This window comes from Podarcis vaucheri (genome assembly GCF_965113315.1).
Source record: "Podarcis vaucheri genome assembly, chromosome: 2".
Taxonomy (NCBI): domain Eukaryota; kingdom Metazoa; phylum Chordata; class Lepidosauria; order Squamata; family Lacertidae; genus Podarcis; species Podarcis vaucheri.
In genome coordinates this window covers 113,600,526-113,628,304 of record NC_138760.1, presented here as the reverse complement: position 1 = coordinate 113,628,304, position 27,779 = coordinate 113,600,526, and the positions used below count along the sequence as shown (strand labels likewise).

Here is a 27,779-nt window from a genome sequence, read left to right as displayed (position 1 = left end):
TCCAAGGCTGTGGTTATAGGAGAAGCAAGACTTTATGGGGCGTTAATGCTGTGAGACCTGCAGAACTCAAAGTAGCAGGGTTGCCCAAAACCAAGTTTTTGTGTAAAAACGTAATCAGTCCACAGCCTCGGCCCCCACTGCATCACTGAGAGTGAGTGTTTAGTGTGCAGAACAAGAGATTTGAATGTAATGCAAGGGTAGCCACAGTATGGGGTGTGTCTGTGTGTGGAATAAGTGTGTCTGCTCAACCCCATTGCCAAAGGTGGGTGGAGATGGAGACAACCCGAAAAGCAGACTATTTAGAATAGGAAGAATGAATGGGAAAACACAGGTTTTCAGGGGTCTTTCCCCAAGTAAAACCAAAGGCAAAAAGTACCCGTGGAAATGGCCAACGCTGGACCAAACTAAAAATGGAACAACTAGGTCCAGACTTAATGTGGATCAGCCCCAATTTTTCATTTTCCCACGATCAGCCTGGCAGCAGATCATTTTATTTTCCCATTTCCTAACTGGCCAGTCCATCAATCAATCTCTACCTTTCAGGAAGGTTTTTAAAAGCAGCTTAGCCTGCAGGCATAAGAAAATGATTGGCTTCTGCTCACCTCCATGCTATGAAAAGCTTCTCACGGCTGCAGATCAAGCTGTTCATTGCACAGGAAGGCAAACTGGATTAAGATAAAATACACCCAAACTTGAATGAAAACAGGTGTCACTCTGCCTTTCTCTTTGTATGTTGAGCAGAGTTATCCTTCCACATATTGCATTGATTCATATTGTTTATTCTGAATAAAATCAGAACGACGTGAAAAAATCTTGCGCTTCGATAGCATCCATTTCCAAGTTCTTGAGGGAGTCTGTCATTCCACCACCGATTTCTACACGCAGCCACAGTCCAGTTTGCTCACTCTTTCCTCCATCCACCCAGTTAACAGGCCATGTGTAAGGGAAAGAACCCTGGTAAAAAGTTGGGGAGGGGAGATATGGGGTCCTCCCCACCCCAGAAAAATTAGAAAGAGGGGAAGGTGTATTTCTCACACTGCCTGCTTGCTTGGTCTTCCCTCATTTTGTCCTTTCCTTGCCAGCCAGCCAGCCATCAGCAGCATTCTCTGTGACATCTGTGACATCCTCGCATCTTTTTACAGGCACCTGCCGGTCTTCTTCATGTGGGGCCCAGAGGCATCCTGCAGAATTAAATGGGTGGAGAGCTTTGCTCTGGCTGCATTGTGCTCATGGTGAAGGACTGCTGTTGTTTTTTAAAGGAAGGTTTTGTGGGTGCTGTCTGATGGCGCCAGCCATCCGCAGTGAGGGGCAGGGGATGTGCCCAGCAGTCCAGGCCTAACGGTGCCGCTCCTTTAATATGAAACTTCCAGATGTTGTTGTACTACAACTCCCATCAGCCTCTGCTAGCGGTCAGGGATGATGGGAGTTGTAGTCTAGCAACATCTAGATAGCACCATGTTGGCTATCTCGACCTGATATGATGTATGTATTCTTATAACATCAGCTGTGTTTAAAAGAGCTGAAATCAGCACAAAGTTTGTGTAATTTAGAACTGATATGCACAATACAATTTGCTAGTGTTTTGTTTTTTATTGGCACAAAATGTGGGTTTTTGCTGAAGGAAATTTGGGATTTGTTTCACAACAGGATCCTTGCCTTGCAAGTGGGACATGGCCTGTAAAGCCACTCTTCCCGTGCCGTCGAGAAGATAGCTACCCAAACCTAGACAAGTGATATTTTTGCATGTGTGTTACTCAGCCTCGCTGCAGTTAGCCCAATACACTAACATCAAAACTCGCTGCTAAATCCTCAGCTTGGTTCCAGGCCAGACCCAGAGCCAAGGGAAGATTCTTTCCTGACCGAACATCGCTGATGAGAAAACGTAGATTAACACTGATGTATCGGCATCAAAAAATGCCACTCGTTCCTCTTCATAGTCCAGAAATACCCAGACTCTCCTGGGGCAGTTGCCCGACGGCAAAATAGTCGGGGGATAGGTTAGAGCTTCAAGGAGATCCCCACTTTGTTGTAGAGCCCATATCTGCTCCTCGGGGCTAGGGGTGATCTGCCCTTTCCTTTTAACAGATTCTTTTGCAAAGCCCACGGCCCAGTGCTTCCCACTGGCCACTTCAACTTCCCAATAATGCCTCCCCGACGTGAGTCCCTCGCAGCCCAGCACACAGGGGTAAGGATCAAATCTCTCAGGGTTGTCAGCTACATCCTGCCATGCATCTCCGAGTCTCACACTCTTCTGATCCGCCGAGAGGACGAGGAAGGGGTTTGCGGTGTCTCCATCCAGCGTCACGTTCACTTGGAAGGGAGGGAGGAAAAAGAGAGAGTGTATGTTACAGACAACCTATCCATTCTGAAGGAAATCAGCCCTGAGGGCTCACTGGAAGGACAGATCCTGAAGCTGAGGCTCCAATACTTTGGCCACCTCATGAGAAGAGAAGACTCCCTGGAAAAGACCCTGATGCTGGGAAAGATCACAAGGAGAAGGGGACAACAGAGGAGGAGATGGTTGGACAGTGTTCTCGAAGCTACCAGCATGAGTTTGACTAAACTGCAGGAGGCCGTGGAAGACAGGAGTGCCTGGTGTGCTCTGGTCCATGGGGTCATGAAGAGTCGGACACGACTAAACAACAACAACATGTTACAGACAGAACTGGTTCCCTATTACAATGCATCTGTGTATGTTATGTTCTCTAATACTGTATTTTGATGCACGCTTTCCCTGAATATACGTATTTTTGTGATGCATTATTTGTTGCTACGGAGAACCGCACTGCAACATTAAAAGAAGGAGTTTCAAAGGGTGGCTGTTTTGATTTGTCCGGAAAAATTTACACATCACTTGGGAAGACAGGCAAACTAATGCCAGTGTACTGGAAGATGCAAAGATCACCAGTGTCGAAGCAATGATTCTTCAACATCAACTTCGTTGGACTAGTCATGTTGTGCGGATGCCTGATTATCGTCTTCCAAAGCAACTACTCTATTCTGAACTTAAAAATGGAAAGCATCATGCTGGTGGTCAACAAAAGAGGTTTAAAGACTCTTCTCAAGGGAAATCTAAAAAAAAATGTAGTATAAACACCGACAACTGGGAAACACTGGCCTGCGAGTGCTCCAATTGGAGGACAGCCTTTACCAAAGGTGTCATGGACTTTGAAGACGCTTGAACTCAAGACGAAAGGGAGAAACATGCTAAGAGGAAGGCACGCTTGGCAAACCCTCACCGTGATCAACTCCCACCCGGAAACCAATGTCCCCACTGTGGAAGGACGTGTGGATCCAGAATTGGCCACCACAGTCACTTATGGACTCATTGTTCAAACCGTGTTTATGGAAGACAACCTTACTCGGCTACGAGTGATCGCCAAAGAAGAAGAAGAAGAATTCCAGAAAGTGCTAATTAAGTAGATTTGCCTTTCCCTGGGAACTGAATTAAAAATCTCCCCTGCCCCTACTACTGCCAACATACCCAGAAAGTGTGCAACCGCTACTGAGCACAAAAACTACTCACCTCTTGTGCCTCTTTTTTTCACTTCGGCATAAGGCAACTCAAATAATCTTGTCCTGCCTTTCCGGACTCCTAGTTCCTCTTTTGACAAAGATATGCTCTCCAGTTCAACTGACACAGCAGCTGGAGGAAGAGAGGAGAAAAATGGGGATTAGATTCCACAAAGATGGTGCACTTGGGCCAGTGGTTTTCAGAATTATACATTCAAGGAACTCTTTCCCCTTCAATTTATATAATGAGGAGCTCTGATCTAGAAACATGATCTAGAGCAGGGGTGGGCAGCAGGTAGACAGGGCACTGGTAGAGCTCAGGGTATTTTGAAGTGGATCAGCAAGAGTTGTTTTTTGATTCCAGATTGTCCATATTTTGCAGGAGGGATTCAAGAGCATATGGGAAAATTTAGCTTTACAAAATTATTTATTATTATTATTAATTAAATTTGCATGCTGCCCTATATCCCGTAGACCTCAGGGCAGTTTACATTAAATTATAACATGAAAAACACAAAATACATAAAGTGGATCTGTTGCCCTGGTGCTCCAAATTCACTTCAAAAGAAAAGACTTTTTGCAGTTAGGAAAGTAATGAGGAAACACATAGAGAAGTATGGGATGGACAAATACCCTGCCAGGCTGGCTCTGCCAGCGTGCCCACATAGCTCCAACCTCTCCACTCCCCTGACTCATCACTGCACTGTCCAGGTATAAAGCAGCAATACTGCCATCAAAAGGGTGGTATCACGGCCTTGCTCCACCATGCTGGCCACTCCTGATCACCAGCTGGGGACCCAATGTCAGTGGCGAACTTTGGGCTTTCAAATTTCAGCGCACCCTGTGCGGCACCAAAATCCCCTCCCTCCCTTCTTCCTTGTTGTGGCGCCTCCTGCAACACCCTCTTGGCTTGGCACCCAGGGCAGGTGAACCGGTCACACTACCCTAAATCACCCTCTGCAATAATCCGGGAGCACAACTTATCTTGTCGTTAAGTTGCTTTGAGACTAGATAGATGATAGATAGATAGATGGATGATAGATGATAGATAGAGAGATAGATAGATAGATAGATAGATAGATAGATAGATAGATAGAGATATAGATATGGGACGCGGGTGGCGCTGTGGGTTAAACCACAGAGCCTAGGACTTGCCGATCAGACTTCATTCAATGAATGAAGTTAAGCGGTTTCTAGCTGTAATGATATAAAAGAATATGGAAAAATTGGATTTTTAAATAGGTAAAAATTTAATGTTATAATATATTAAGATCAAAGATCAGGATAAAAGGAGGGAAAGAAATTGCTGAATTAATTAATTGAACTGGAATACAAAAAAGGGAGGTATGAGGAGGTCAGGGAAACAAGGATATGAATGTAAGATATGGAAAGGTTGATTTTTTATTTTTTATCTTTTTTCTGTAAGTGTACTTATTTTGTATTTTTCTTGTATTTTTATTTTTGTCTTTTATTCTTGTATTTGTTTATTTTATGTAATTCCTTTTTCTGAAACTCTAATAAATATTTTATATATAGAAAAAAAGGACTTGCCGATCAGAAGGTCGGCGGTTTGAATCCCCATGACGGGGTGAGCTCCCGTTGTCCGGTCCCTGCTCCTGCCAACCTAGCAGTTCGAAAGCACTTCAAAGTGCAAGTAGATAAATAGGTACCACTCTGGCAGGAAGGTAAACGGCATTTCCGTGAGCTGCTCTGGTTCGCCAGAAGCGGCTTAGTCATGCTGGCCACATGACCTGGAAGCTGTACGCAGGCTCCCTCGGCCAGTAAAGTGAGATGAGCGCCACAACCCCAGAGTCAGTCACGACTGGACCTAATGGTCAGGGGTCCCTTTACCTATATATACCGTATTTTTCGCACTATAGGACGCACTTTTTCCCCTCCAAAAATGAAGGGGAAATGTGTGTGCGTCCTATGGTGCGAATGCAGGCTTTTGCTGAAGCCTGGAGAGCGAGAGGGGTCCGTGCGCACCGACCCCTCTCGCTCTCCAGGCTTCAGGAAGCTATCCCAAGTCTTGCAAGCCCGGCGGGATGTCCCGCGGGCTCGCAAGGCTTGCGAGCAGCAGCCTGCACCCAAAAGCTGGGGACAGCGGGGAGGCGCAGAGCCGCCACCCCGCTATTCCCCGACCTGATCTGGAGGCTGGCGGGGGGAGAAGCAAGCCTGCTTCTCCCCCCCACCATCCCCACAACCTCCAGATCAGGTCGGGGAAAAGCAGGATGGCGGCGCTCCGCCATCCCGCTATTCCCCGACCTGATCTGGAGGCTGGGGGAGGGAGAAGCAAGCCTGCTTCTCCCCCCCACCATCCCCACAACCTCCAGATCAGGTCGGGGAAAAGCGGGATGGCGGCGCTCCGCCATCCCGCTATTCCCCGACCTGATCTGGAGGCTGGGGGAGGGAGAAGCAAGCCTGCTTCTCCCCCCCACCATCCCCACAACCTCCAGATCAGGTCGGGGAAAAGCGGGATGGCGGCGCTCCGCCATCCCGCTGTTCCCCGACCTGATCTGGAGGCTGGGGGAGGGAGAAGCAAGCCTGCTTCTCCCCCCCCACCATCCCCACAACCTCCAGATCAGGTCGGGGAAAAGCGGGATGGCGGCGCTCCGCCATCCCGCTGTTCCCCGACCTGATCTGGAGGCTGGGGGAGGGAGAAGCAAGCCTGCTTCTCCCCCCCCCACCATCCCCACAACCTCCAGATCAGGTCGGGGAAAAGCGGGATGGCGGCGCTCCGCCATCCCGCTATTCCCCGACCTGATCTGGAGGCTGGGGGGGGGGGAGCCTCCAGGCTTCAGGAGAGCCCCACCGCCAGCCCCACAAGCTCGGGGGACAGCGGGAGAGGCGCAGCGCGCCCTTCCCGCTGTCCCCCGACTTGTCTAGAAGGCTGGCGGGGGGAGAAGCCTGCTCTTCCCCGTCGCCAGCCCCGCAAACTCGGGGGACAGCGGGAGAGGCGCAGCGCGCCTTTGCCGCTGTCCCCCGACTTGTCTAGAAGACTGGCGGGGGGAGAAGCCTGCTCCTCCCCATCGCCAGCCCCGCAAACTCGGGGGACAGCGGGAGAGCGCAGCGCGCCTTTGCCGCTGTCCCCCGACTTGTCTAGAAGGCTGGCGGGGGAAGAAGCCTGCTCCTCCCCGTCGCCAGCCCTGCAAACTCGGGGGACAGCGGGAGAGGCGCAGCGCGCCATCCCGCTGTCTCCCGACATGGTTTGGAGGCTGGCGGAAGGCTTCCTCCTCCCTCAGCTCCGCAAGTTCCCAGAGCGATGCCAAAGCTGCGCGCAGCTTCGGCATGGCTCTGGGTCCCGTTCTGGGGGAGGGGGAAGCTCGGGCTTCCCCGCCCCAGCCCCGCGCCTGGCGGGGGGGGGGATAAATTTTTTTTGCCTTTATTTCCCCCCCCCCCAAATCTAGGTGCGTCCTATGGACCGGTGCGTCCAATAGTCCGAAAAATACGGTATGTACGGTATATATATAGTGACATATGAATGTTAAAAATTACTATTTTACTATTTCTAGTAATAATAATTCCTCCCTTCCCTCCCACCCCCACCTTGGCACCTTTGAATTTCTTTAAGATATCTTCCAGATGCATCCTTTTTTCGGAAAATGCATCCAGCCTCTTCTCCAGATCTTCAGAGCAACCCACTGGTTTCTGGGTCTTCTGATCCTCGCATCTGGAAGGGGAAAAGGCTCTCCTTAACCACGGACTTGGGAATTCTCAAACCCATGTTCCTTGCCTCTGCCTCCAGCTTGGGAGTTAGTGATTCCCAGAATAAGCGTATTCCCCACCACCACCTCCGAACCAGTGATTGTGTGTAAAGTGGATCAAGGCCACCCTTGGAGAAGGAAGCAGCGTCAATGAGACACTTGCACTCCAGCACAGATCCTGCAGCCCTCAGGCTTGTCTGTAGTACTGGTCTGAACGCATGAGAGAACCGTACCTGCTCAAGGTGTTTTTGAGATCCTAGAGATGGGAGAGAGAACACAAAGTGAGATCATGCTAATCAGACATCCATCGCTCATTGTTCCACATTGTTAAAGTTCCATATTCCTGCATTGCAGGCGGTTGGGCAATATTGTCAGGCGCTCAGCCTACACTCGAGTAGGACCGTGGCAGAGACACATGCCCGACTGGCATGTTCCCTCCCTCCTGGCTGATTGTTCGGGAGCTTCAAAAGCTTTCTTCTGCCCGAACATCACAGCGACCGATGCCAACCGACACCGGCACACTTAGGGATCAGCAAAGTCTTCGCAGCTTGTGTGACAGACCTCAGCAACTCAGCATTTTGGCTAATCTACTTTATTTACATATAAACACACACGGAGCACTGCAACATAGCTCCCTCTCTCTCCAGAATCAGACAGCAAAGTGAAAAAACAAAGGACAATAGTGCCACTTCATGGAACACAGTAACACAAACATCCTGTCTCCGTCATTTCCCACTCTGTGGAGTCAAAACATACACCGTCATGTGATAGACAACAATCCCATGACTGCAATCACGGAGGAGGAATTCTAACAAATATGACCTGCATGGTCCCTTCCAGCTTTACAATTCTCTGATTTTAAGTGTTTTTACTCTTATCTTCTCTCATTTGCAGCGTCTCTCCGGATACTTTGCCTGAAGCAGAGGGGCAACGCTTGCATCTTTTCTCTGCTTAAACGTCTTAATATTTATTCCCAGGTGAAAACACACTTTAAATACTTGTAAGGTCATTTGTTTGCAGTCGTTCCTTCTGCCCTGTCGGTCCTTTTCCTCCCATCTTCCTTTTGCTATTTCCCCCAAAGGCTTTTTTTTATTTTGAAAAGTAAATAAATAAAAGGTTTTCATCTGTTCAAACAATAGAGAGATAAAAGAAATAACAGCAGGTCCTAACCATCTCTCTCTCTTTGGCATGTTCATCAACTGGCCAAACTCTGACATCACTCTGATGGAAGGTGATTGACAAGTGGGTAGCCCCACCCACTTTTCATGCATCCTCCAGGGGTGTGGGGAAAATCATGATCCGGCCCACTGGACAGATCCCCTATTCCTGCTCTAGAGTGTTTCTGTAATATTTGCTTTTCTTACAAATGTACAGGAAGAGCCCAAAGGTGCTGCTGCTACACATCAGATCTGCAGAGACAGATCCTGCAACCGCAACATGCTTTCGGTCCCTCAACTGAAACTCTTAGAATCACAGAATCGTAGAATTGGAAGGAACCCCCGAGGGTCACCTAGTCCAACTCCCTGCAATGCCAGAAATCTCAGCACTTGGTTCCCCGTCCAATTTGAAACCATACCGGACCCTGCTTAACTTTGCAGATGTGCTAGCAGTTTCGCTGCTACGCCGCTGATTTGTCAGTGTTGTGTGACTAGCCCTTGAATTGGCTCCCTCCAGGAAATTCAAGCGAGAACACGAAGCCCCATGTGAAGACCAAAAAAAGCCAGGTTCACTGCTCCAGTCTAGATCATTAGACCTTTTCCAGCCCTGTACATGGCAGTGAGTTAGGTCCTGAATACAAGCAGGAGCCGTCCTCCAAATAAACACGTGGGAGGATAACTCACCCCATTGCTAAATCTAGATTTACCCCATGCCTGTCTAGATTTAGTAGCCCCAAGGCCCCAGAGGAAGGATCCCTGCTCTCCTTACCTGGAGGAATTCACTCGCAGGCTGCTTACATCTCTCTTCCACATCGTGGACGAGGTCACGAAGCTTGGAAATCTCTGATGTGGTGGTCTTCTCCTCCATTACCACTTCCTTCTGCAGCTGTTCTAGCCTGGCCAGCAGGAATTCTTCTTCACCTTCTAGAAACTGATAGAGCTGCTCAAATTCAGACACAATCTTCTTCCCTTCGGAGTCTAACCTTTCCTGCAAAGAGCAGGTCAAAAGGAAGGCAGGGAAGGTCAACAGAAAATGTTACAGTATAGAGTTGTGGCATTAACACCTGAACCACCGACTTTCCCCCATCACTCAGCATTCACGGTGGAAAAGCACCACTTGCTGATATTTTGTTTGTTATGCACCTCTTAAAGGCACAGAAGCCTGGTAGAAGGGGGGAAATGGGCAACTTGGACGGCTTTCATCCACCTGGCAGCCTTCCACATGTTTTAAACTCCAATCAGGTGTTACGTCTGAGAACTGCTGACTTACCAGACATTTCAAGCGTCTTCTCGCTTCAGCTAATTTCAGGGCCTGGAGTTCCTCGGTCTTTTGCTTCCAGATCTTCAGTTGCATCTGAAAGTGTTCCTTTTCAACAGAGAAATTATTAGCAGGCTTGTGGGGCATGGAGGTGGGGTGGGGAACCTTACCTATACAGTGGTACCTCGGGTTAAGTACTTAATTCGTTCCGGAGGTCCATTCTTAACCTGAAACTGTTCTTAACCTGAAGCACCACTTTAGCTAATGGGGCCTCCTGCTGATGCCACGCCGCCGGAGCACGATTTCTGTTCTCATCCTGAAGCAAAGTTCTTAACCTGAAGCACTATTTCTGGGTTAGCGGAGTCTGTAACCTGAAGTGTATGTAACCTGAAGCGTATGTAACCTGAAGCGTATGTAACCGAGGTACCACTGTACTAAGAAAGGAAGGGGAAAGTGCTTTATTATTATTATTATTATTATTATTATTATTATTATTATTATTATTATGTATTTTGTGTTTTTATGTTGTGAACTGCTCTGAGATCTATGGATGAAGGGTGCTATACAAATTTAATTAACAACAACAGGGAGGTAACTTATGAGAGTCTGAGCAACCTGTGTTTAAGTCACATAATTCTCACTTGAAATAATCAGCAAAAGGGATAGTGTGCTTGGTGCCAGTTCTACATATGGCAAGAGTCAACTCACTTAAATAACTAAGACCACATTCATGGCTTGTATTTAAATTGCTGTTATCACTTTAAACAGTCAAGGCTTCCCTGAAAGAATTATGGGAGCTGTAGTTTGTTAAAGGCACTGAGAGCTACCCTCGCAGAACTACACTTCCCAGAGCCACTGAAGAATCAGTCCCCCTTCACAGAGTGCTCTGGGGATTGTTGCTCTGTGAGGGAAATGGGTCTCCTCACACTTCTCAGCACCCTCAACAAACCACGTCTTCTAAAATTCTTCGGGGGAAGGTGTGACTGCTTAAAGCAGTGTCGTAGCACTTTAAATGTGTGGTATGAATGTGCGGGTGGCGCTGTGGTCTAAACCACTGAGCCTAGGGCTTGCCGATCGGAAGGTTGGTGGTTCGAATCCCTGCGACGGGGTGAGCTCCCGTTGCTCGGTCCCAGCTCCTGCCAACCTAGCAGTCTGAAAGTACACCAGTGCAAGTAGATAAATAGGCACTGCTGCAGCGGGAAGGTAAACAGCATTTTCGTGTGCTGCTCCGGTATCGTCAGAAGCGGCTTAGTCATACTGGCCACATGACCTGGAAAAACTGTCTGCAGACAAATGTCGACTCCCTTGGCCAGTAAAACGAGATGAGCACCGCAACCCCAGAGTTGTTCGTGCCTGGACATAACTGTCAGGGGTCCGTTACTTTACCTTTTATGAATGTGACCATAGTCATGCTCATTAATTTCAAGGGGTCTACCCTGAGTAAAACTGAGTTGAATACCACGTGTAAGAAGCTACCTTATACCAAGCCCATCTAGCTCTGTACAATGGTCCCACTGATTAAGAATTTACCGTATTTTTCGCTCTATAACACGCACCCGACCATAACACACACGTAGTTTTTAGAGGAGGAAAATCCGTAGGCATGCCACCCGTAGGCATTCCCTCCATAACAGGCACAGACATTTCCCCTTACTTTTTAGGAGGAAAAAAGTGAGTGTTATGGTGCAAAAAATATGGTGCAAAAAAATTCATTCTGGAGGTCCGTTCTTAACCTGAAACTGTTCTTAACCTGAGGTACCACTTTAGCTTATGGGGCCTCCCACTGCCACCGCACCGCTGCCACACAATTTCTGTTCTTATCCTGAAGCAAAGTTCTTAACCCGAGGTACTATTTCTGGGTTAGCAGAGTCTGTAACCTGAAGCGTCTGTAACCCGAGGTACCACTGTATTGTTCACATGAGCATTCCTCAACCTTATGCCCTTCCTATGTTGTTGGACTATAACTCCCATCATCCCTAGCTAAAAGGACCAGTGGTCAGGGATGATGGGACTTTTAGTCCAACAACAAGGTAGAGAAAGGCTGGTTTACACACCAACCAACCCCTAGCAGCTCCCCAAAGGCAGGAAACATTCCCTGTCTCCCCTAGAGAAACCAGGGATTGATCCATGAATGTTCTGCAAGCAGTCCAGATACTCTACCCTGCCTGAGCTACACCCCTTTCCCCTAAACTACAGTGATACCTTGGGTTAAGAACTTAATTTGTTCTGGAGGTCCGTTCTTAACCTGAGGTACCACTTTAACTAATGGGGCCTCCCGCTGCCAGCACACGATTTCTGTTCTCATCCTGAGGTAAAGTTCTTAACCCGAGGTACTATTTCTGGGTTAGCGGAGTCTGCAACCTGAAGCGTCTGTCACCTGAAGCGTCTGTAAGCCGAGGTACGACTGTACCTTGTAATCCTGAACAGCTTCTTCTATCGGAACGACAGCGTGATGTTGATGCTCGTTGGAAATAGTGCACACCAAGCAGATGGGCATCTTGTCGTCTTTGCAGAAGACCTTGAGGTCTTCCAAGTGCTTTTCACACACTTTCCCCTCTTCCAGTGCTTTGGCAGCTTCCAGATTCAAGCATTTGACGATTTCTACGATTCTCGCCAGATGCTGGTTCTCTCTGAAGCTCTTCTGGTGGCTGCTTTCCCCACACTGGGGGCAGGACACGCCAGTCTCCTGCCCCAACCAGCACTGGGCGATGCAGGCCTGGCAGAAGTTGTGCCCACAATGTACAGACACCGGCTCTTTGAAATACTCCAGGCAGATGGAGCAAGAAGCTTCCTTGCTCAGGTTTCCTAAGAGAGCGCTTGCATCCATGATTCTCTAGTCAGAAGTTAAGTTTCACTTTCCTCTGCTCGCTTGGACGTGTCATTAACTGGCTCCAGCTCCCGGATTGGCTGAGATGTCACCAGGCTGCCTTGGAAACAGTAAATTCCTGCGAACTGTAATGAGGAAGTCGGATTGACGTTGAGTCCAAGTTTTCTTCTGCCAAAACAAATTAAGGCTTAATACCGAAGGCAGGCCCCAAACAGCAGTGGAGTCCGCTTTTAATGTTTCAGTAAGGAGCTTCCAGAGCTTTCCGTTTGTTTGTTTTTAAGAAATTTTTTATTGGGTTTTCATAGTTTATATAGACATAACACAAACACACAAACACAAAAAACAAACACGCATAATTTCAAAACCTTACTTTCTTAACCACATTCCATGACTTCCCCACACCCCCCTTTTTGCATCCTAATTCCAATAATTAACTCAGCAAGTTCTTGTCCCCAGCTTTTACCCTATTAATATTAATAGGGCTTCCAGAGCTTTCCGATCAACATTTTTGGTTTGCGCTTGTGTCTGCAAGCTATTTTTCTTTGTTTTAATTAAAGCTTGAAAACACAAAGAAAACACAGTATACAGAAAGAAACATGCTTGGTATTTTATGTTTATTTCTGTATACTGTGTTTTCTGTGTGTGTGTTTTCAAGCTTTACGGTAATTAAAATAAATAAAAATAGCTTGCAGACACAAGCGCACACCAAAAACTTTTAAAACTAAAAAGTAGAAGAAAAGAGATAAAGGAAATTTTAAAACTTCTGCCCAGAGAGGAGTGCTAGGGTTGACCCCGCCAAAAAAAATTCGCGGCCAGGGCTATGGCATCCCCCATACCACAATATTTGTGCGTTAAGATTTTGCGAAAGAAGCTGAACAGCTTTGCCAACTTTTGTGTCCAGATTTTCACTTTTTGAAATATGGCAACCCCCTCCCCCTGCTCCTCCTATTATTTTCTGCCAGATGGTGCTCCTGGACTCTTCTTGAAAGAGCTTTAAGATCTGCTTGGTCTGTACTGTGAGTAGGTCAGAGCGGCCATTTCTGCCTCCAACTGTGGAGGCAGAAAACAGCCACTGTGGCTAGGAACCATCAACAACCATTGTGGAATGACACAACCATCTGGCTACTGTACATCCAACGACCCACAACTGGGATTACTTCAGTAATATTTCCCTTTTTGGTGATGCCTCTGTACCTGTTGCTATTATGTGTGTGTGTGTGTGTGTGCATTTTAAAAGTAGTTTTTATTGAAGTTATTTTTTATGATACAAACCAAACAAATAACCAAGGAAATCAATGTATGGCGTCCCCGCTTTCAAATCATAGTCTTTTTCATTGTTTGTTTGCATTTGGTATGAGACACTATACCAAGGGTTGGGGGTATACTATATAGGGTTGGGGGGATAATGATGGTTGTCAGGGCTGGGTTTAGGTTTGATGAGGCCCTAAGCCACTCACTGAAGGTAATGGGGCCCTTTATATGTCCAGCTGCCCTTTGTCAACAACAAATTGTTGCTGTTTTTTGTGTTGAATATATGCTATATGGCAATTTATGGACCTAATCTAAATCCATTTGCACATAACAAATAGGAGCCTACACAACACAAAACACTGTAGATTTTATTTTATTTGTTTTTTATCTTATATTTCGGAAATGTACATCCAAAATGTATGTAGGTTTTATTTTATTTGTTTTTTTGATCTTATATTTTGGAAATGTCCATCCAGGTTTTTCCCCCTTGATTTTTTTTTGGGGGCCCCCAAGAGAGTTGGGCCCTAAGGAGCTATAGCTTGTTCAGCTTACAGGTAAATCCGGCAATAACAACAATTTGTTGTTGGGTATTGTAGTCCGAAACGTCTGCAGGGCACCAGCTTGGCGGAGCGCAGAAGCGCAGATTTGTTGCTATTGTTGGCATTCTCTCCTTTTGATCTAATTGGTTTGAAACTGAAAATCAAGAAAACGCAAATGGGGGGGGGGCGGAGCCACCCACTTTTCAGGAGACGCAGAGAGAGGACTGGGCTGGAAACCCATAACGCAGCCTTCCCCAACCTGTCGCCCCGCAGACGTTTCGGACTACAGTACCCATCAGCCCCTGCCAGCGTGTACGCTGGCAGGGGCTGATGGGTACTGTAGTCCGAAACGTCTGCGGGGCACCAGGTTAGCGGAGCGCAGAAGCGCAGATGCTCCTGCGCTTCTTGGGCGCGCAGAGAGTTACGCTCCCTCGGTCCTAATCCTCTCCCTGGCTCGGCCTCTCCGCCTGAGCTACGGAGCGCCACTGAGCGCACTGCTGCCTTTTCTTGCTCTTGCCGCCGCCATGGAGAACCCGGTGGAGAGCCTGCACAAAGAAGCCACTTGCTCCATCTGCCTGGAGTACTTCCGCGACCCGGTCTCCATCCCTTGCGGCCACAGCTTCTGCAGGTCGTGCATCGCGCAGTGCTGGAAGGAGCGCAGCAGCGACTTCTCGTGCCCTCAGTGCCGGGTGGTGTCCCTGCAGAGGAATTTCAGGCCCAACCGCGAGCTGGGCAACGTGGTGGAGATCGCCAAGAGGCTGGGCTCCCTTGCCGAGCAGGAGGAGCCGGGCGGCGGCGGCGGCGGGAGGCAGCTGTGCCCGAAGCACCGCGAGGCGCTGAAGCTCTTCTGCAGCGAGGAGGAAGACCTCATCTGCTGCATCTGCCGGGAGTCCCGAGCGCACAGGAGCCACGCTGTGTTCCCCGTGGAGGAAGCGGCCCAGGATTATAAGGTGAAAAGTGGGGGCACACGCACGCGCACTTGACTGGGAACCAGGCAGAGGGGCCTTCTCGGTGGTGGCGCCAGCCCTGTGGAACGCCCTCCCATCAGATGTCAAAGAGATAAACAACTACCTGACATTCAGAAGACATCTTAAGGCAGCCCTGTTCAGGGAAGTTTTTAATGTGTGACATTTTAATGTAGTTTTAATCTTTGTTGGAAGCCGCCCTGAGTGGCTGGGGAAACCCACCCAGATGGGCAGGGTACAAATAATAAATTAATATTATTATTTGGCGCCCTTGAGGCACCCCCTCCTCAGAACGGTGGAACATAGGACGGTGCCTCCCACCCAGTGCCAGATTTACATATAAGCTAAACAAGCTATAGCTTAGGGCCCCACTCTCTTGGGACCCCCAAAAAATTCAAAGGGGAAAAAACCTGGATGTACATTTCCAAAATATAAGATAAAAAACAAATGAAATAAAACCTACATACAGCAACAGTGTTTTGTGTTGTGTGGGCTCCTCGGATGTAATAATGATAATGATAATGATGATGATGATAATAATAATAATAATAATAATAATAATAATAATAATAATAATAATTTATTATTATTATTATTATTATTATTTGTACCCCGCCCATCTGGCTGTGTAGCTTCCAACAAAGATTAAAAATACAACAAAACGTTACACATTAAAAACTTCCCTGAACAGGGCTGCCTTCAGATGTCTTCTAAAAGTCAGGTAGTTGTTTATTTCCTTGACATCTGATGGGAGGGCGTTCCACAGGGCGGGCGCCACTACCGAGAAGGCCCCCTGCCTGGTTTCCTGTAGCTTTGCTTCTCGCAGTGAGGGAACCACCAGAAGGCCCTTGGCATTGGACCTCAGCGTCCGGGCAGAACGATGGGGATGGAGACACTCCTTCAGTCATGGGCCCCACATGCTAGCCTGCTCCCTAAAATATCACTGGTTTGCTCATTTCTAGATATAGGGTGCCTACATTCTGCATGGACTGGTTGCACGGCAACATGTGCAAATGGCTTTAGATACCTATTAGGTCCATAAATTACCACACAGCATATATCCAACACAAAAAACAGCGACAATTTGTTGTTGACAAAGGACGGCTGGACATATAAAGGGCCCCATTTCCTTCAGTAGCTTAGGGCCTCATCAAACCTAAATCCGGCCCTGCTCCCACCAAGTCAGAAGCATTGGTCCATTTTGCTTGGTATAATGACAGTGATTCCCCAGGATTTCAGGAAGGAGTCTCGCCTAGGGCTGCCATATTTCAAAAAGTAAAAACCAGGACACCCTGAGCTGTTGACTCCCAAGTTGTTAATTTTTTAAAAAATGCCAAAACCCCACAATTTTATTATTATTGTTAGTCTTAGTTGAATTTATATACTGCCCTATACCCGGGGGTCTCAGGGCAGTTCACAGAATAAAATCAAGATACAGTGGTATCTCGGGTTACGTACGCTTCAGGTTACAGACTCCGCTAACCCAGAAATATTACCTCGGGTTAAGAACTTTGCTTCAGGATGAGAACAGAAATCGTGCTCCAGCGGCGCGGCAGCAGCAGGAGGCTCCATTAGCTAAAGTGGTGCTTCAGGTTAAGAACAGTTTCAGGTTAAGAACGGACCTCCAGAATGAATTAAGTATTTAACCCGGGGTAGGTAAAGGTAAAGGGACCCCTGACCATTAGGTCCAGTTGCGACTGACTCTGGGGTTGTGGCGCTCATCTCGCTTTATTGGCCAAGGAAGCCGGTGTACAGCTTCCGGGTCATAGGTACCGCTCTGGTGAACCGGAGCAGCACACGGAAACGCCGTTTACCTTCCCGCCAGAGCGGTACCTATTTATATACTTGCACTGTGACATGCTTTCGAACTGCTAGGTTGGCAGGAGTAACCCGAGGTACCACTGTACTAAATCAAATACATAATAAAAATAAAAACAACAACCCAATAGCTCCCCACTCCTTCCAAATTGAATTCTCTAAGATCCAGGACAGTGCACCGCCTTTCGGAAATTCCCCCAAACATCAGTTCTGCAGACGTATGGCAGCCCTAGTCTCAACCACACTTTACCATGGATGGCCATCCGTCATGAATGCTTTACTTGTGATTCCTGGAATAGATGACCCTTGGGGTCCACTCCAACTCTAGATTTGTATGATTCTGCCTGGAGACATCGGGGATTGAACTTGGGTCTTTCTGCTTTCAAGGCAGATGCTCTACCACCAAGCTACGGACAGGCCCATTCTTGTTGCGGTAGAACCTTGCACAGACACTGAAACTCAAAGGAAGGAAGCCGTTATTATCATAATAGTGAAAACGCTGATAATAATAATGCAACATTATGTTGTTGATGACGATGACATTGAGACCAACCTACCAATATTATTAGTGCTATTAGCAGCAGCAGCAGCAGCATTGTTCCTTCTCGTCTGAAGAATCTTGTTGGTTGGTTTCCCCCCCTTCTTGCCTTTGAAACTATGTGTGACGTTGAAAGTATGTTTGAAGTTGGAGAAATAAAATGCTGGGTTCATGCCATAATATTTTATTTCCACTGCTCCATAATCTGAGTGGGTTTCTTTTGTTCCCGTGTTGATTATGGAATATCAGTATTTTTGTGTGTCTCACTATAGTTTCAATTGGATGTAACCCGTTGCTTGTATGCGAGGCAGCAGGGGCATTAGTTACTAACGATAACACTATTTCAAAATAAGTTTCTCTTTGTTTAGAAAGAAATCCAGAGCCACCTGCAGAGCTTAAAGGAAGAGAAAGAGAAGCTCCTGGGGTTAAAACTGGCTGGAGAAAATAGACACCAGGAATATCTGGTCAGTATAGAATCCTGTGGTATAGCCTAGCAAGGAATGTGGGCATTAGTTTATCTTTATTTAATGTGCTTTTACATCCTGGGTCTTGAAGATATAATGCAGGGCTTTAATCAGCAGACCAAGGAAACAGTCATGACCACCAGCTTGGAAGGCTTTAAAAGTGGGCTAATAAAATTCACATAGGGTAAGACTATCAGTGGGACGTGGATGGCGCTGTGGGTTAAACCACAGAGCCTAGCACTTGCCAATCAGAAGGTTGGCGGTTTGAATCCCTGCGATGGGGTGAGCTCCCGTTGTTTGGTCCCTGCTCCTGCCAACCTAGCAGTTTAAAAGAATGTCAAAAGTGCAAGTAGATAAATAGGTACCACTCCGGTGGGAAGGTAAACGACATTTCCGTGCGCTGCTCAGGTTCGCCAGGAGTGGCTTAGTCATGCTGGCCACATGACCCGGAAGCTGTACGCCGGCTCCCTCGGCCAATAAAGTAAGATGAGCGCCGCAACCCCAGAGTCGGTCATGACTGGACCTAATGGTCAGGGGTCCCTTTACCTTTAAGACTATCAGTGGTTGGAGTCACCTGGGAACAGGGAGGATATATAGACCTTGTAGTGTTCCAAATGCAGCTCTTTTCCCATGGCAACATTTCACTATATAGGAAGAGCCTTGCTGGATCAAACAAAAGACCCATCTTTTCTCGCAGGCAGGTTCTCTGATGTTCTAGTTGCTTCTGAATTTTAGCTTTTTGTTTTGTTGCTTTGATTATACTTGCATTTTTATTTGTGCAATCCGCTGCCTCAAATGCAGATGACACCAAACTCAGAGGGGTAGTTAATGCCATGAAAGACAGAATCAGGGTTCAAGATGACCTTAACTAACCCAATGAATTTGAATAGGGACAAATTTAAGGTTTTACACTTAGGCAGAAAGAACCAGCTGCACAAATATAAGATGGGGGGACACCTGGCTTGCCAGTAGTACACGTGAAAAGGATTTAGGGGTCTTAGTAGACCACATGCTGAACATGAGTCAACAGTGTGATGCAACAGCAAAACAAACAAACCAAAAGCTAATGCTTTTCTATGCTGCATCAACAGAAGTATTATGTCCAGATCAAGGGAAGTAATCTCTGTTCTGCCTTGGTCAGACCACACCTTGAACAGAGTGTCCAGTTCTGGGTACCACAATTTAAAAGGGTTGTTGACAAGCTGGAACATGTGCAGAGGAGGGACAACCAAGAGGATCAAGGGTCTAGAAACCAGGCCTTATGAGGAACAGTTGAGGGAGTTGGGTATGTTTAGGCCTGGAAAAGAGGAGACTGAGAGGAGATATGATAGCCATCTTCAGATATCTAAGGCACTGTCACGTTGTGCTGCTGAATTTTAAAATCAAAACTTAGCATATTTTGGTTTTCCAAAAGAGTTCCAGTATTTCAGATTAATTTCTGCTTATTTGATTGGTTTTTGCTGATCTTCCCAACGCCCTGACCCATCTTTCTCCCTCTTTCCTATGCTACAGAAGCAAACAGAAGCCGAGAGGCAGAAATTGATGTCTGAATTTGAGCTGGTGCATCACTTTCTGGAGGAGCAAGAAAAACTCCTGCTGCTTCAGCTGAATGAGCTGGAGAAGGAGATTATGAAGCATCAGAAAGAACATGGGGGAAAGTTTTCTGATGAGATTGTCTCTCTCAGTGCCCTCATAGATGAGATAGAAGAGAAGTGTACACAGCCAGACAGCAAATTCTTGCAGGTGAGAAGAGGTGGTTGTTGGGTGGGGTAGAACTGAAAAAAGGACACATCAAACTGAAGAATAAGCCTAAAGCTGTCCTTAACATAACTGAATCCTTATACTTATTGCCCAGTAAGTAATACACAGGGTCCAGCTAAGTGTATGCAGACCAGAAAAGAGCTATATAAATAGCAAACACTATTGTTAGATGTATCTTTCTACCGCAATTGAAATGGCTTGCTCAGTAATGCCTGTCTCCCTGTCTCAGCAGATGAATGCATAATTTCATTCCAATTAACTCATTTCCCCCTGCCCTGCTTTCTTCTCCTAATGATTAGAAGGTGTGCAGTTTCTAAACTACGCTGTCTCTGTTTCTCAGATATTAGTGGCTATAATGAGAATCTCCTGTTATGCTCATGTTGATGCCGAGTTCCTGTCTTTCTCTTTCCTATCCACCTACGCTCCTCTTCTCTCTCTCTAGGATATCAGAAGCACCTTGGGCAGGTATGTGGCACTGACCCCCACTGAAGGCATACATGTGCATAAATATATGCCCTTAAGATTGCCCTGCTTCATTCTGGTTTGCAGATGGTTTGCTTTTCAAAATACTAAAACTGTGGTATACTGTGACAGACCGTCTTGCCCAGAGATGGGGAACCAGGTGTTGTTGGACACCAGCTCCCATCAGGCCCAGCCTGTGTACCTGTCAGGGATGATGGGAGTTGTAGTCCAGCACCATCTGCAGAACAACATGTTCCACCATGCCTGATCTAACCAGCACTGTCAACTCTGAATGTGAAGGATTATCCAGAATCTCAGGCAGAGTTCTTTCCTGCAATTGGTAGTTGTGATCCTATAAGTGAAGATGCCATGAGCTGGGCCGGGTCTTTTGTACATGTGGATCTCTGGCTCTTCCCACTTTTGTTAGCAGCTCCTCCCAGTCTCCAAGCTGAGATGGGCTTTCTGTTTCTTCCATATTCATACAATCACACTTTGGATACTCTTGGACTCTTGGTTTGTATTACTGTGACGCGGGTGGCGCTGTGGTCTATACCACTGAGCCTCTTGGTCTTGCCGATCGGAAGGTTGATGTTTCGAATCCCTGCGACGGGGTGAGCTCCCGTTGCTCTGTCCCAGCTGCTGCCAACCTAACAGAAAGCACGCCAGTGCAAGTAGATAAATAGGTACCACTGTGGCGGGAAGGTAAACGGTGTTTCTGTGAGCTCTGGTTTCCATAACAGTGTCCCGTTTCGCCAGAAGCGGTTTAATCCTGCTGGCCACATGACCTAGAAAGTGGACAAATGCTGGCTCTCTTGGCCTAAAAGTGAGATGAGCGTCACAACCCCATGATCGCCTTTCACTGGACCTACCCGTCCAGGGGTCCTTTTCCTTTTTTTACCTTGTGTGAGAGCTATTCTAGAATGCCTTTTTAAAAAATGGACAGAGACACTGTGCTCTTAACAGCTTCACAAAAAATTGTTCTGAGGAGCCCAGGATATGCTTTTCCTGGCATAGCAAAAATAACAAACAAAATGTGGGATTTAGTCTCTTTTGCAAAATCACATTTAACAGAATAGTCATAAGACCAATGAATGCACTGAAGAAAAACATTTCCCCAGCTACAAAATCCTGCAGTATCACTTATCAGAAAATAGGGTGCTTTTACAGAGAAACTGCAGTTATCTCACTGCTTCTCGCAGAGAGCTAAATGTATTCATACTGTACAGTTCCACCTCTGAGGGACACATGCTACTATTTCACCTGTTTTATCACAGTGCCACCTTCCAGGGCTGAATCTTGGACCAGCACCGACTCAGATTTAAGTACAACTTTTGCCTGTGAAACCAAGTGTCAAGCAGCCTTAATCGGGCATCTGCAGAATGGTGGGAAACTGACGCATTTCTTTTTCCAAGGTTTGACAAGGAGCCCTTTCAGCCACCTGAAGAGATGCCATCCAAGGTGGAAAAAAGACTTGGTGAATTATCTGAGAAAAACAGTGTGCTCACAGATATCCTGAATAACTTCAAAGGTACTGATGATCTGCTTTAAAAGTTGCAAGTAGAACTTGGGGCTAAAGGGTGCAATGTGAAGTGCTCCTGTTCAGGATTCCTGCCAGCCACGCTGTCTTCCAGAATACTCCAGGCTGCGCACACACACACACCCGTTTTCTGTCCCTCACAAAAAAAGACATTCAGCTTTCATGAGTACAATTCCTCCCTGGGCTGGTTTTTGGTGTGTTTTTTTTGGTGTGGGGGGGCCCCATTAGTTCACCTGCCCCCTCTCACTATCCCCTGAAACGTTGGATTTCCTCCTGATCTTGTTGATACCCCCCATATGTTTAGGGAAGCTTTCAACATTTTATTTATTTTAATATTCTGCTGGAAGCCGCCCAGAGTGGCTGGGGAAAGCCAGTCGGATGGGTGGGGTATAAATAATATATTATTATTATTATTTGTCACCTTATTTTGGTTGCAGTTCTGTCAGCTCTCGTCAGCTGAGTTTGCTACCAGAGTGAATGATCGGAAAAGTATACAGTGGTACCTTGGGTTACATACACCTCGGGTTACGGATACGTCAGGTTACAGACTCCGCTAACCTCGGGTTAAGAACTTTGCCCCAGGATGAGAACAGAAATCGTGTGCCGGCGGCGCAACGGCAGCAGGAGGCCCCATTAGCTAAAGTGGTGCTTCAGGTTAAGAACAGTTTCAGGTTAAGAACGGACCTCCAGAACGAATTAAGTTCGTAACCAGAGGTACCACTGTAAATCCATTCTCATTTGGAAGGTATTCTTGAAAAGTATTGCAAAGTGTCAAAAAGTGCATTCTGCATGCATATATATTTTTAGATCCTTTAATAATAATAATAATAATAATAATAATAATAATAATAATAATAAATTATTTATACCCCTCCTATCTGGCTGGGTTTCCACAGCCACTCTGGGCGGCTTCCAACAAAATACTAAAATACAGTCATCCGTCAAACATTAAAAGCTTCCCTTTCTGAGCTTTTGGAAGATACGACTGAGTTTATTATTCGGTCTCCCTTAATTTCACTTTTTCTGGCAATCCTGTCCATTCCCTTTCAACTACCTGCTAAGTGTTTGCAGGAGAAAATATACCTACTTGCAGCAAGGAGAGTGAGAGGAGATAATGAAACCCACTTTTCTGAGAATATATAAATGAAATTAGAAATTGATCGCTGTTTGAAAATCACGTATGTCTCCTCTCATCCCTTAGACACTCTGCCATCAGAACTGGGGACAGAATGGGGTAAGCAACTGATGAAAACATTTGCAAGAAAAGTTAGAATCATAGAATCATAGAATCATAGAATCATAGAATCATAGAGTTGGAAGAGACCACAAGGGCCATCGAGTCCAACCCCCTGCCAAGCAGGAAACACCATCAGAGCACTCCTGACATATGGTTGTCAAGCCTCTGCTTAAAGACCTCTAAAGAAGGAGACTCCACCACACTCCTTGGCAGCAAATTCCACTGTCGAACAGCTCTTACTGTCAGGAAGTTCTTCCGAATGTTTAGGTGGAATCTTCTTTCTTGTAGTTTGGATCCATTGCTCCGTGTCCGCTTCTCTGGAGCAGCAGAAAACAACCTTTCTCCCTCCTCTATGTGACATCCTTTTATATATTTGAACATGGCTATCATATCACCCCTTAACCTCCTCTTCTGCAGGCTAAACATGCCCAGCTCCCTTAGCCGTTCCTCATAAGGCATCGTTTCCAGGCCTTTGACCATTTTGGTTGCCCTCCTCTGGACACGTTCCAGTTTGTCAGTGTCCTTCTTGAATTGTGGTGCCCAGAACTGGACACAGTACTCCAGGTGTGGTCTGACCAGAGCAGAATACAGTGGCACTATTACTTCCCTTGATCTAGATGCTATACTCCTATTGATGCAGCCCAGAATTGCATTGGCTTTTTTAGCTGCCGCGTCACACTGTTGGCTCATGTCAAGTTTGTGGTCAACCCAGACTCCTAGATCCTTTTCACATGTACTGCTCTCAAGCCAGGTGAGCAGTAAAGTTAATTCATTTGTGTTTGGTTCTGGAAAGAAATAGTTGATACTGAACTTAATTGGATCAGTTTGATTGCGACAGATAAATCTTGAGGTGCCGTTGTTAATGTTGTCATCATCACCATTGTCAACATCATTAAATTTATTGCCTGCCCTTCACCAGCAGGTTCCATATAAAAAACAGCTTAAACAAAGGAATGGGCAGGGGTGGGGGGGGCTTCTGAAAGAACACATCTCATTTGTCAAATGAGCTCTGTACCACAGGCTCCTAAACTACAGCCAGTGTGGTGTAGTGGTTCAGAGTGGTGGACTCGTAATCTGGTGAACCGGGTTCGATTCCCCGCTCCTCCACATGCAGCTGCTGGGTGACCTTGGACCAGTCACACTTCTCTGAAGTCTCTCGGCCCCACTCACCTCACAGAGTGTTTGTTGTGGGGGAGGAAGGGAAAAGAGATTGTTAGCCGCTTTGAGACTCCTTAGGGTAGTGATAAAGTGGGATATCAAATCCAAATCCAATTTGGAATTAGCTGACAAAAATATACCGTATTTTTTGCATCATAACACTCACTTTTTTCCTCCTAGAAAGTAAGAGGAAATGTCTGTGCGTGTTATGGAGGGAATGCCTACGGGTGGCATGCCTACGGATTTTCCTCCTCTTAAAAACTACGTGCGTGTTATGGTCGGGTGCGTGTTATAGAGTGAAAAATACGGTAAACTGTTCCTTTATCCCACATATATTCTCATTCTCTCTCTCTCTCTCTCTCTCTCTCTCTCTCTCTCTCTCTCTCTCTCTGCAGTCAACATAACCCTTGACACAGACACAGCAAACCCCCAAATCATAATCTCCGAGGATCGAAAAAGCGCGAGATGGGACGTCACCAGGACAGATGTGCCCCATAACCCTAAGCGATTCAAGTCCTCTTGCTGTGTGCTGGGCTGCGAAGGATTCACTTCCGGGAGACATTACTGGGAAGTCAACGTGGAGGATGGGGGCATTTGGGCTGTGGGGGTAGCCCGGGCCTCTGTGAGGAGGAAGATAGAGCTCAAGCTGACCCCGGAGGAAGGGATCTGGGCCTTGCAAGGGGATTTTGGTCAGTACCAGGCTCTCACTACCCCTGTGACACCTCTGTCGCCCCTCTGCACCCCTAGGAGAATCCGAGTATTTCTGGACTATGAAAGGGGACAGGTGGAATTTCTTAATGCTGACACAAAGGACTCTGTCTTCATTTTCCCTTCGGCTTCATTCTCTGGTGAGAGAGTTTTCCCCTTTTTTAAGGTGCTGCTTGCCCAGCTGACACTCGATGGCTGATGGGTCCCTCACTCAAGATCACTTAAGGCAGAATAGTTCCTTCTTAATGCCGCTGTTCAAGTCCACTACATTGTACTCGAAATCAGGAGGGGTAAAAGTTGGAGTAGACGTCCCCTTCCAATGCATGCTTACGAACGGTTATGATTAATCCACACGAGTGGTTGCCAAGCACAGCACCATCACTTGGTAGTGCTCCTTGCTCCAGATTTAATTCACGGAGATCGCAAGGGTGCAATTTCTTTGCATGCGGCATTATACATGGATGGTGCCAAAGTAATGTTCAGGCTAGAGTGGGTTCAAAACACTGGGCTTCAATAAAATAGGAGGTCGCCGTTTGTGTGTGTGGATGCAGAGAGGGTCTTTGTCCAATCACTCAACGCAGCGCCAGTTCTTATCACAAAAGTCACTGTTGTAGCAAGAACTTGAGTTTGCCAACCAAGGCTGAGCCTGACTAACGCAATCAGACCACCTAGTATTGTCAACACGGACAGGCAGCTGCTCTCCTGAGTTTCAGGCACAGAGGACATTTCCAGCTTTATCTGGAAGTGCAAAGCAGCTGCTTTGCCAATGAACTATATAGCCCTTCTCTGAAACTACCTTCACCAAAGACACATTAAGTGGAGAATAGTTGGCTGCTTGGTTTTCCTATGTTGTGTTGTTGTTGTTGTTCATGACAATGTTGATGTTTCAATGTATTTAATTGTGTAAACCGCCTCCTATGCCCATAGACAGACGAGCGGGATAAAAATAATAAAGTCAAATGAAGTAGTAATGAAGAACAGAATACTTTCGATTCCAACTGGCTGAAGCCCCGCTCTGCCCCACACTTTCTTCTGCAAAGCATGCCTTTACTTTGCCCCCCAGGAACAGATTTTGAATGGTTTGTGTCATTGTGTAAAATGAGAATAAATACTGGTCTCTCGTCCATTATTGTTGTGAGGTAAATAAACAAGGACACCAATAAAATACCATGTGCAGCTAATGAGATTGAATCTTTTATTATTCTTTGGCGAAGAGTGGGAAGGTAGAGGAAAGAGGAAGTAATGGGTGCAATCCTGTTGTCATGCTGGAGGAATTGTCTTCAGAGGAGTGAACATTACAGAGGAACAGGTGGTCTGGTGAGACAGATCAGGGGCCTTCTGGAGTTGCTGCGCTCCAGCCTCTTACACGGAGACGGCCCTGGCTCAGAATTAGAGATGGAAGCTGAGCCATCGCCAAGCCCCAAAGAGTACCGGCTACTATGGGCGCAAGCCCATTCCACTGCCTGATGCCAGAGCGCCTGCCTGAAGGCCAAGGTCTCTGGAGGAGTAGAGGGCTATGCCTCATGAGTAGACAAAGCTCCTCAAACAACATAGAACGCTTGCTCCTGGGCTAAGGGTGATGCTCTTCAGCTCCAGACAGCGCTGGAACAACATGGTTAGAGGCTGAGAGTTGTTCGGAGGCCCCTATTCCCCTTACTGAGCTACAATTCTCAAAGTGGTTTAACAATCGAACTCTTCACAGGGAACTGTAGCTCTAGTCCAACCCCCTAAAATGCAGGAATCTTCTGTCCAGTGTTGGGGCTTGAACCCACAACCCTGAGATAAAGACATCCCTGCATTGCAGGGGGTTGGACTAGATGACCTAGGGGACCCTTTCCAACTCTACAATTCTACGAGTCTATTGTGTGATGATTCCAAGAGCCCCATGCTCTATGGACTGATTTGTGATGCAGTCAAGAACTTAAAAGTCGTCTTTGTCACCTATAAGCAGTGCTTTTTTTTCCTAAAAAAAAGTTTAGGGGGTACTCTATTTTTGACTCAAGGAAATCACCATGTTATAGTTCAAATCGGGGAAAATAAATACAGTAAATGGACAAAAGTACAAGGATTCAGAAAAAGTTTAGGGATATACGTCCCCCCAGAAAAAAGCACTGACTATAAGAACATGAGCTTTGATAGTCTCTTGAGCAGCCTGAGTCAGTTCAAAGCAGTTTCACAGAGGAACAGGGCTGGATTTAGGTTTGATGAGGCCCTAAGCTAATGAAGGTATTGGGGCTTTTTATATGTCCAGCTGTCCTTTGTCAACAACAAATTGTTGCTGTTCTTTGTGTTGGATATAGGCTGTGTGGTAATTTATGGACCTAATAGGTATACAGGTGAAACTCGGAAAATTAGAATATCATGGAAAAATTCAATTATTTCAGTAATTCAACTTAAAAGGTGAAACTAATATATGAGATAGACTCACGACATGCAAAGCAAGATATGTCAAGCCTTTATTTGTTATAATTGTGATGATCATGGCATACAGCTGATGAAAACCCCAAATTAACAACCTTTTAAGCTGAATTACTGAAATAAACGAACTTCTCCACGATACTCTAATTTTCCGAGTTTCACCTGTATAAAGAAATGAACAAACCAGTGATATTTTAGGGAGCAGGATAGCTACTTACACCCTAGGAGCCTACACAACACAAAACACTGCTGCTGTGTGGAGGTTTTATTTCCTTTGTTTTCTATCTTATATTTTGGAAATGCACATCTAGGTGTTTTTTCCCTTTAATTTTTTTTGTGGTCCCCCAAGAGAGTGGGGCCCTACGCTATATAGCTTGTTTAGCTGATACGTAAATTCGGCACCTTTGCAGAGGCGTAACCCGCGCATTTGCGCATTTTTGGAAAATTGCGCATTTTTAAAGTGC

The 27,779-nt window shown here is 46.5% G+C and overlaps 2 protein-coding genes across 4 annotated transcripts; one reads left to right on the top strand and one right to left on the bottom strand.

Annotated features, from left to right (window-relative positions):
• Window positions 1–1,570: 1,570 nt before the first annotated feature.
• On the bottom strand, window positions 1,571–12,716 carry LOC309524924 (E3 ubiquitin-protein ligase TRIM39-like). 2 transcript variants are annotated; one of them, XM_082210160.1, is made up of 7 exons: window positions 12,043–12,716; window positions 9,645–9,740; window positions 9,144–9,362; window positions 7,451–7,473; window positions 7,068–7,183; window positions 3,527–3,646; window positions 1,571–2,310 (listed from the first exon to the last, which is right to left on the bottom strand). In XM_082210160.1, exons 1-7 carry the CDS (start codon window positions 12,457–12,459, stop codon window positions 1,802–1,804), a joined length of 1,500 nt encoding a protein of 499 aa, XP_082066286.1. In that variant the 5' UTR covers window positions 12,460–12,716; the 3' UTR covers window positions 1,571–1,801. The 2 variants fall into 2 exon arrangements, with proteins under 2 accessions (XP_082066286.1, XP_082066287.1); XM_082210161.1 differs by having other exon boundaries at window positions 9,645–9,728.
• Window positions 12,717–14,246: 1,530 nt separating this feature from the next.
• Window positions 14,247–26,078, top strand: LOC309524961 (zinc finger protein RFP-like). Of its 2 annotated transcripts, XM_082210227.1 has the most exons (8): window positions 14,247–15,199; window positions 17,939–18,034; window positions 19,547–19,777; window positions 20,238–20,260; window positions 21,670–21,785; window positions 22,996–23,028; window positions 24,585–25,037; window positions 25,825–26,078. In XM_082210227.1, exons 1-8 carry the CDS (start codon window positions 14,774–14,776, stop codon window positions 25,839–25,841), a joined length of 1,395 nt encoding a protein of 464 aa, XP_082066353.1. In that variant the 5' UTR covers window positions 14,247–14,773; the 3' UTR covers window positions 25,842–26,078. The 2 variants fall into 2 exon arrangements, with proteins under 2 accessions (XP_082066353.1, XP_082066352.1); XM_082210226.1 differs by having other exon boundaries at window positions 14,249–15,199; window positions 24,585–26,078.
• The last annotated feature ends 1,701 nt before the right edge of the window (window positions 26,079–27,779 follow it).

Bases quoted from the DNA above. Each gene is read 5' to 3' on its own strand.
- LOC309524924 (XM_082210160.1), bottom strand. From the start codon at position 12,459: ATGGATGCAAGCGCTCTCTTAGGAAACCTGAGCAAGGAAGCTTCTTGC. The intron at 7,474-9,143 runs GTAAGGAGAGCA...TCCCATCTCTAG, and splicing joins CTGCGAGTGAATTCCTCCAG to GATCTCAAAAACACCTTGAG. The intron at 2,311-3,526 runs GTGAGTAGTTTT...CTCCCTTCCAAG, and splicing joins GAAAAAAAGAGGCACAAGAG to TGAACGTGACGCTGGATGGA.
- LOC309524961 (XM_082210226.1), top strand. From the start codon at position 14,774: ATGGAGAACCCGGTGGAGAGCCTGCACAAAGAAGCCACTTGCTCCATC. The intron at 18,035-19,546 runs GTCAGTATAGAA...CCTATGCTACAG, and splicing joins ATAGACACCAGGAATATCTG to AAGCAAACAGAAGCCGAGAG. The intron at 23,029-24,584 runs GTAAGCAACTGA...CTCTCTCTGCAG, and splicing joins AGAACTGGGGACAGAATGGG to TCAACATAACCCTTGACACA.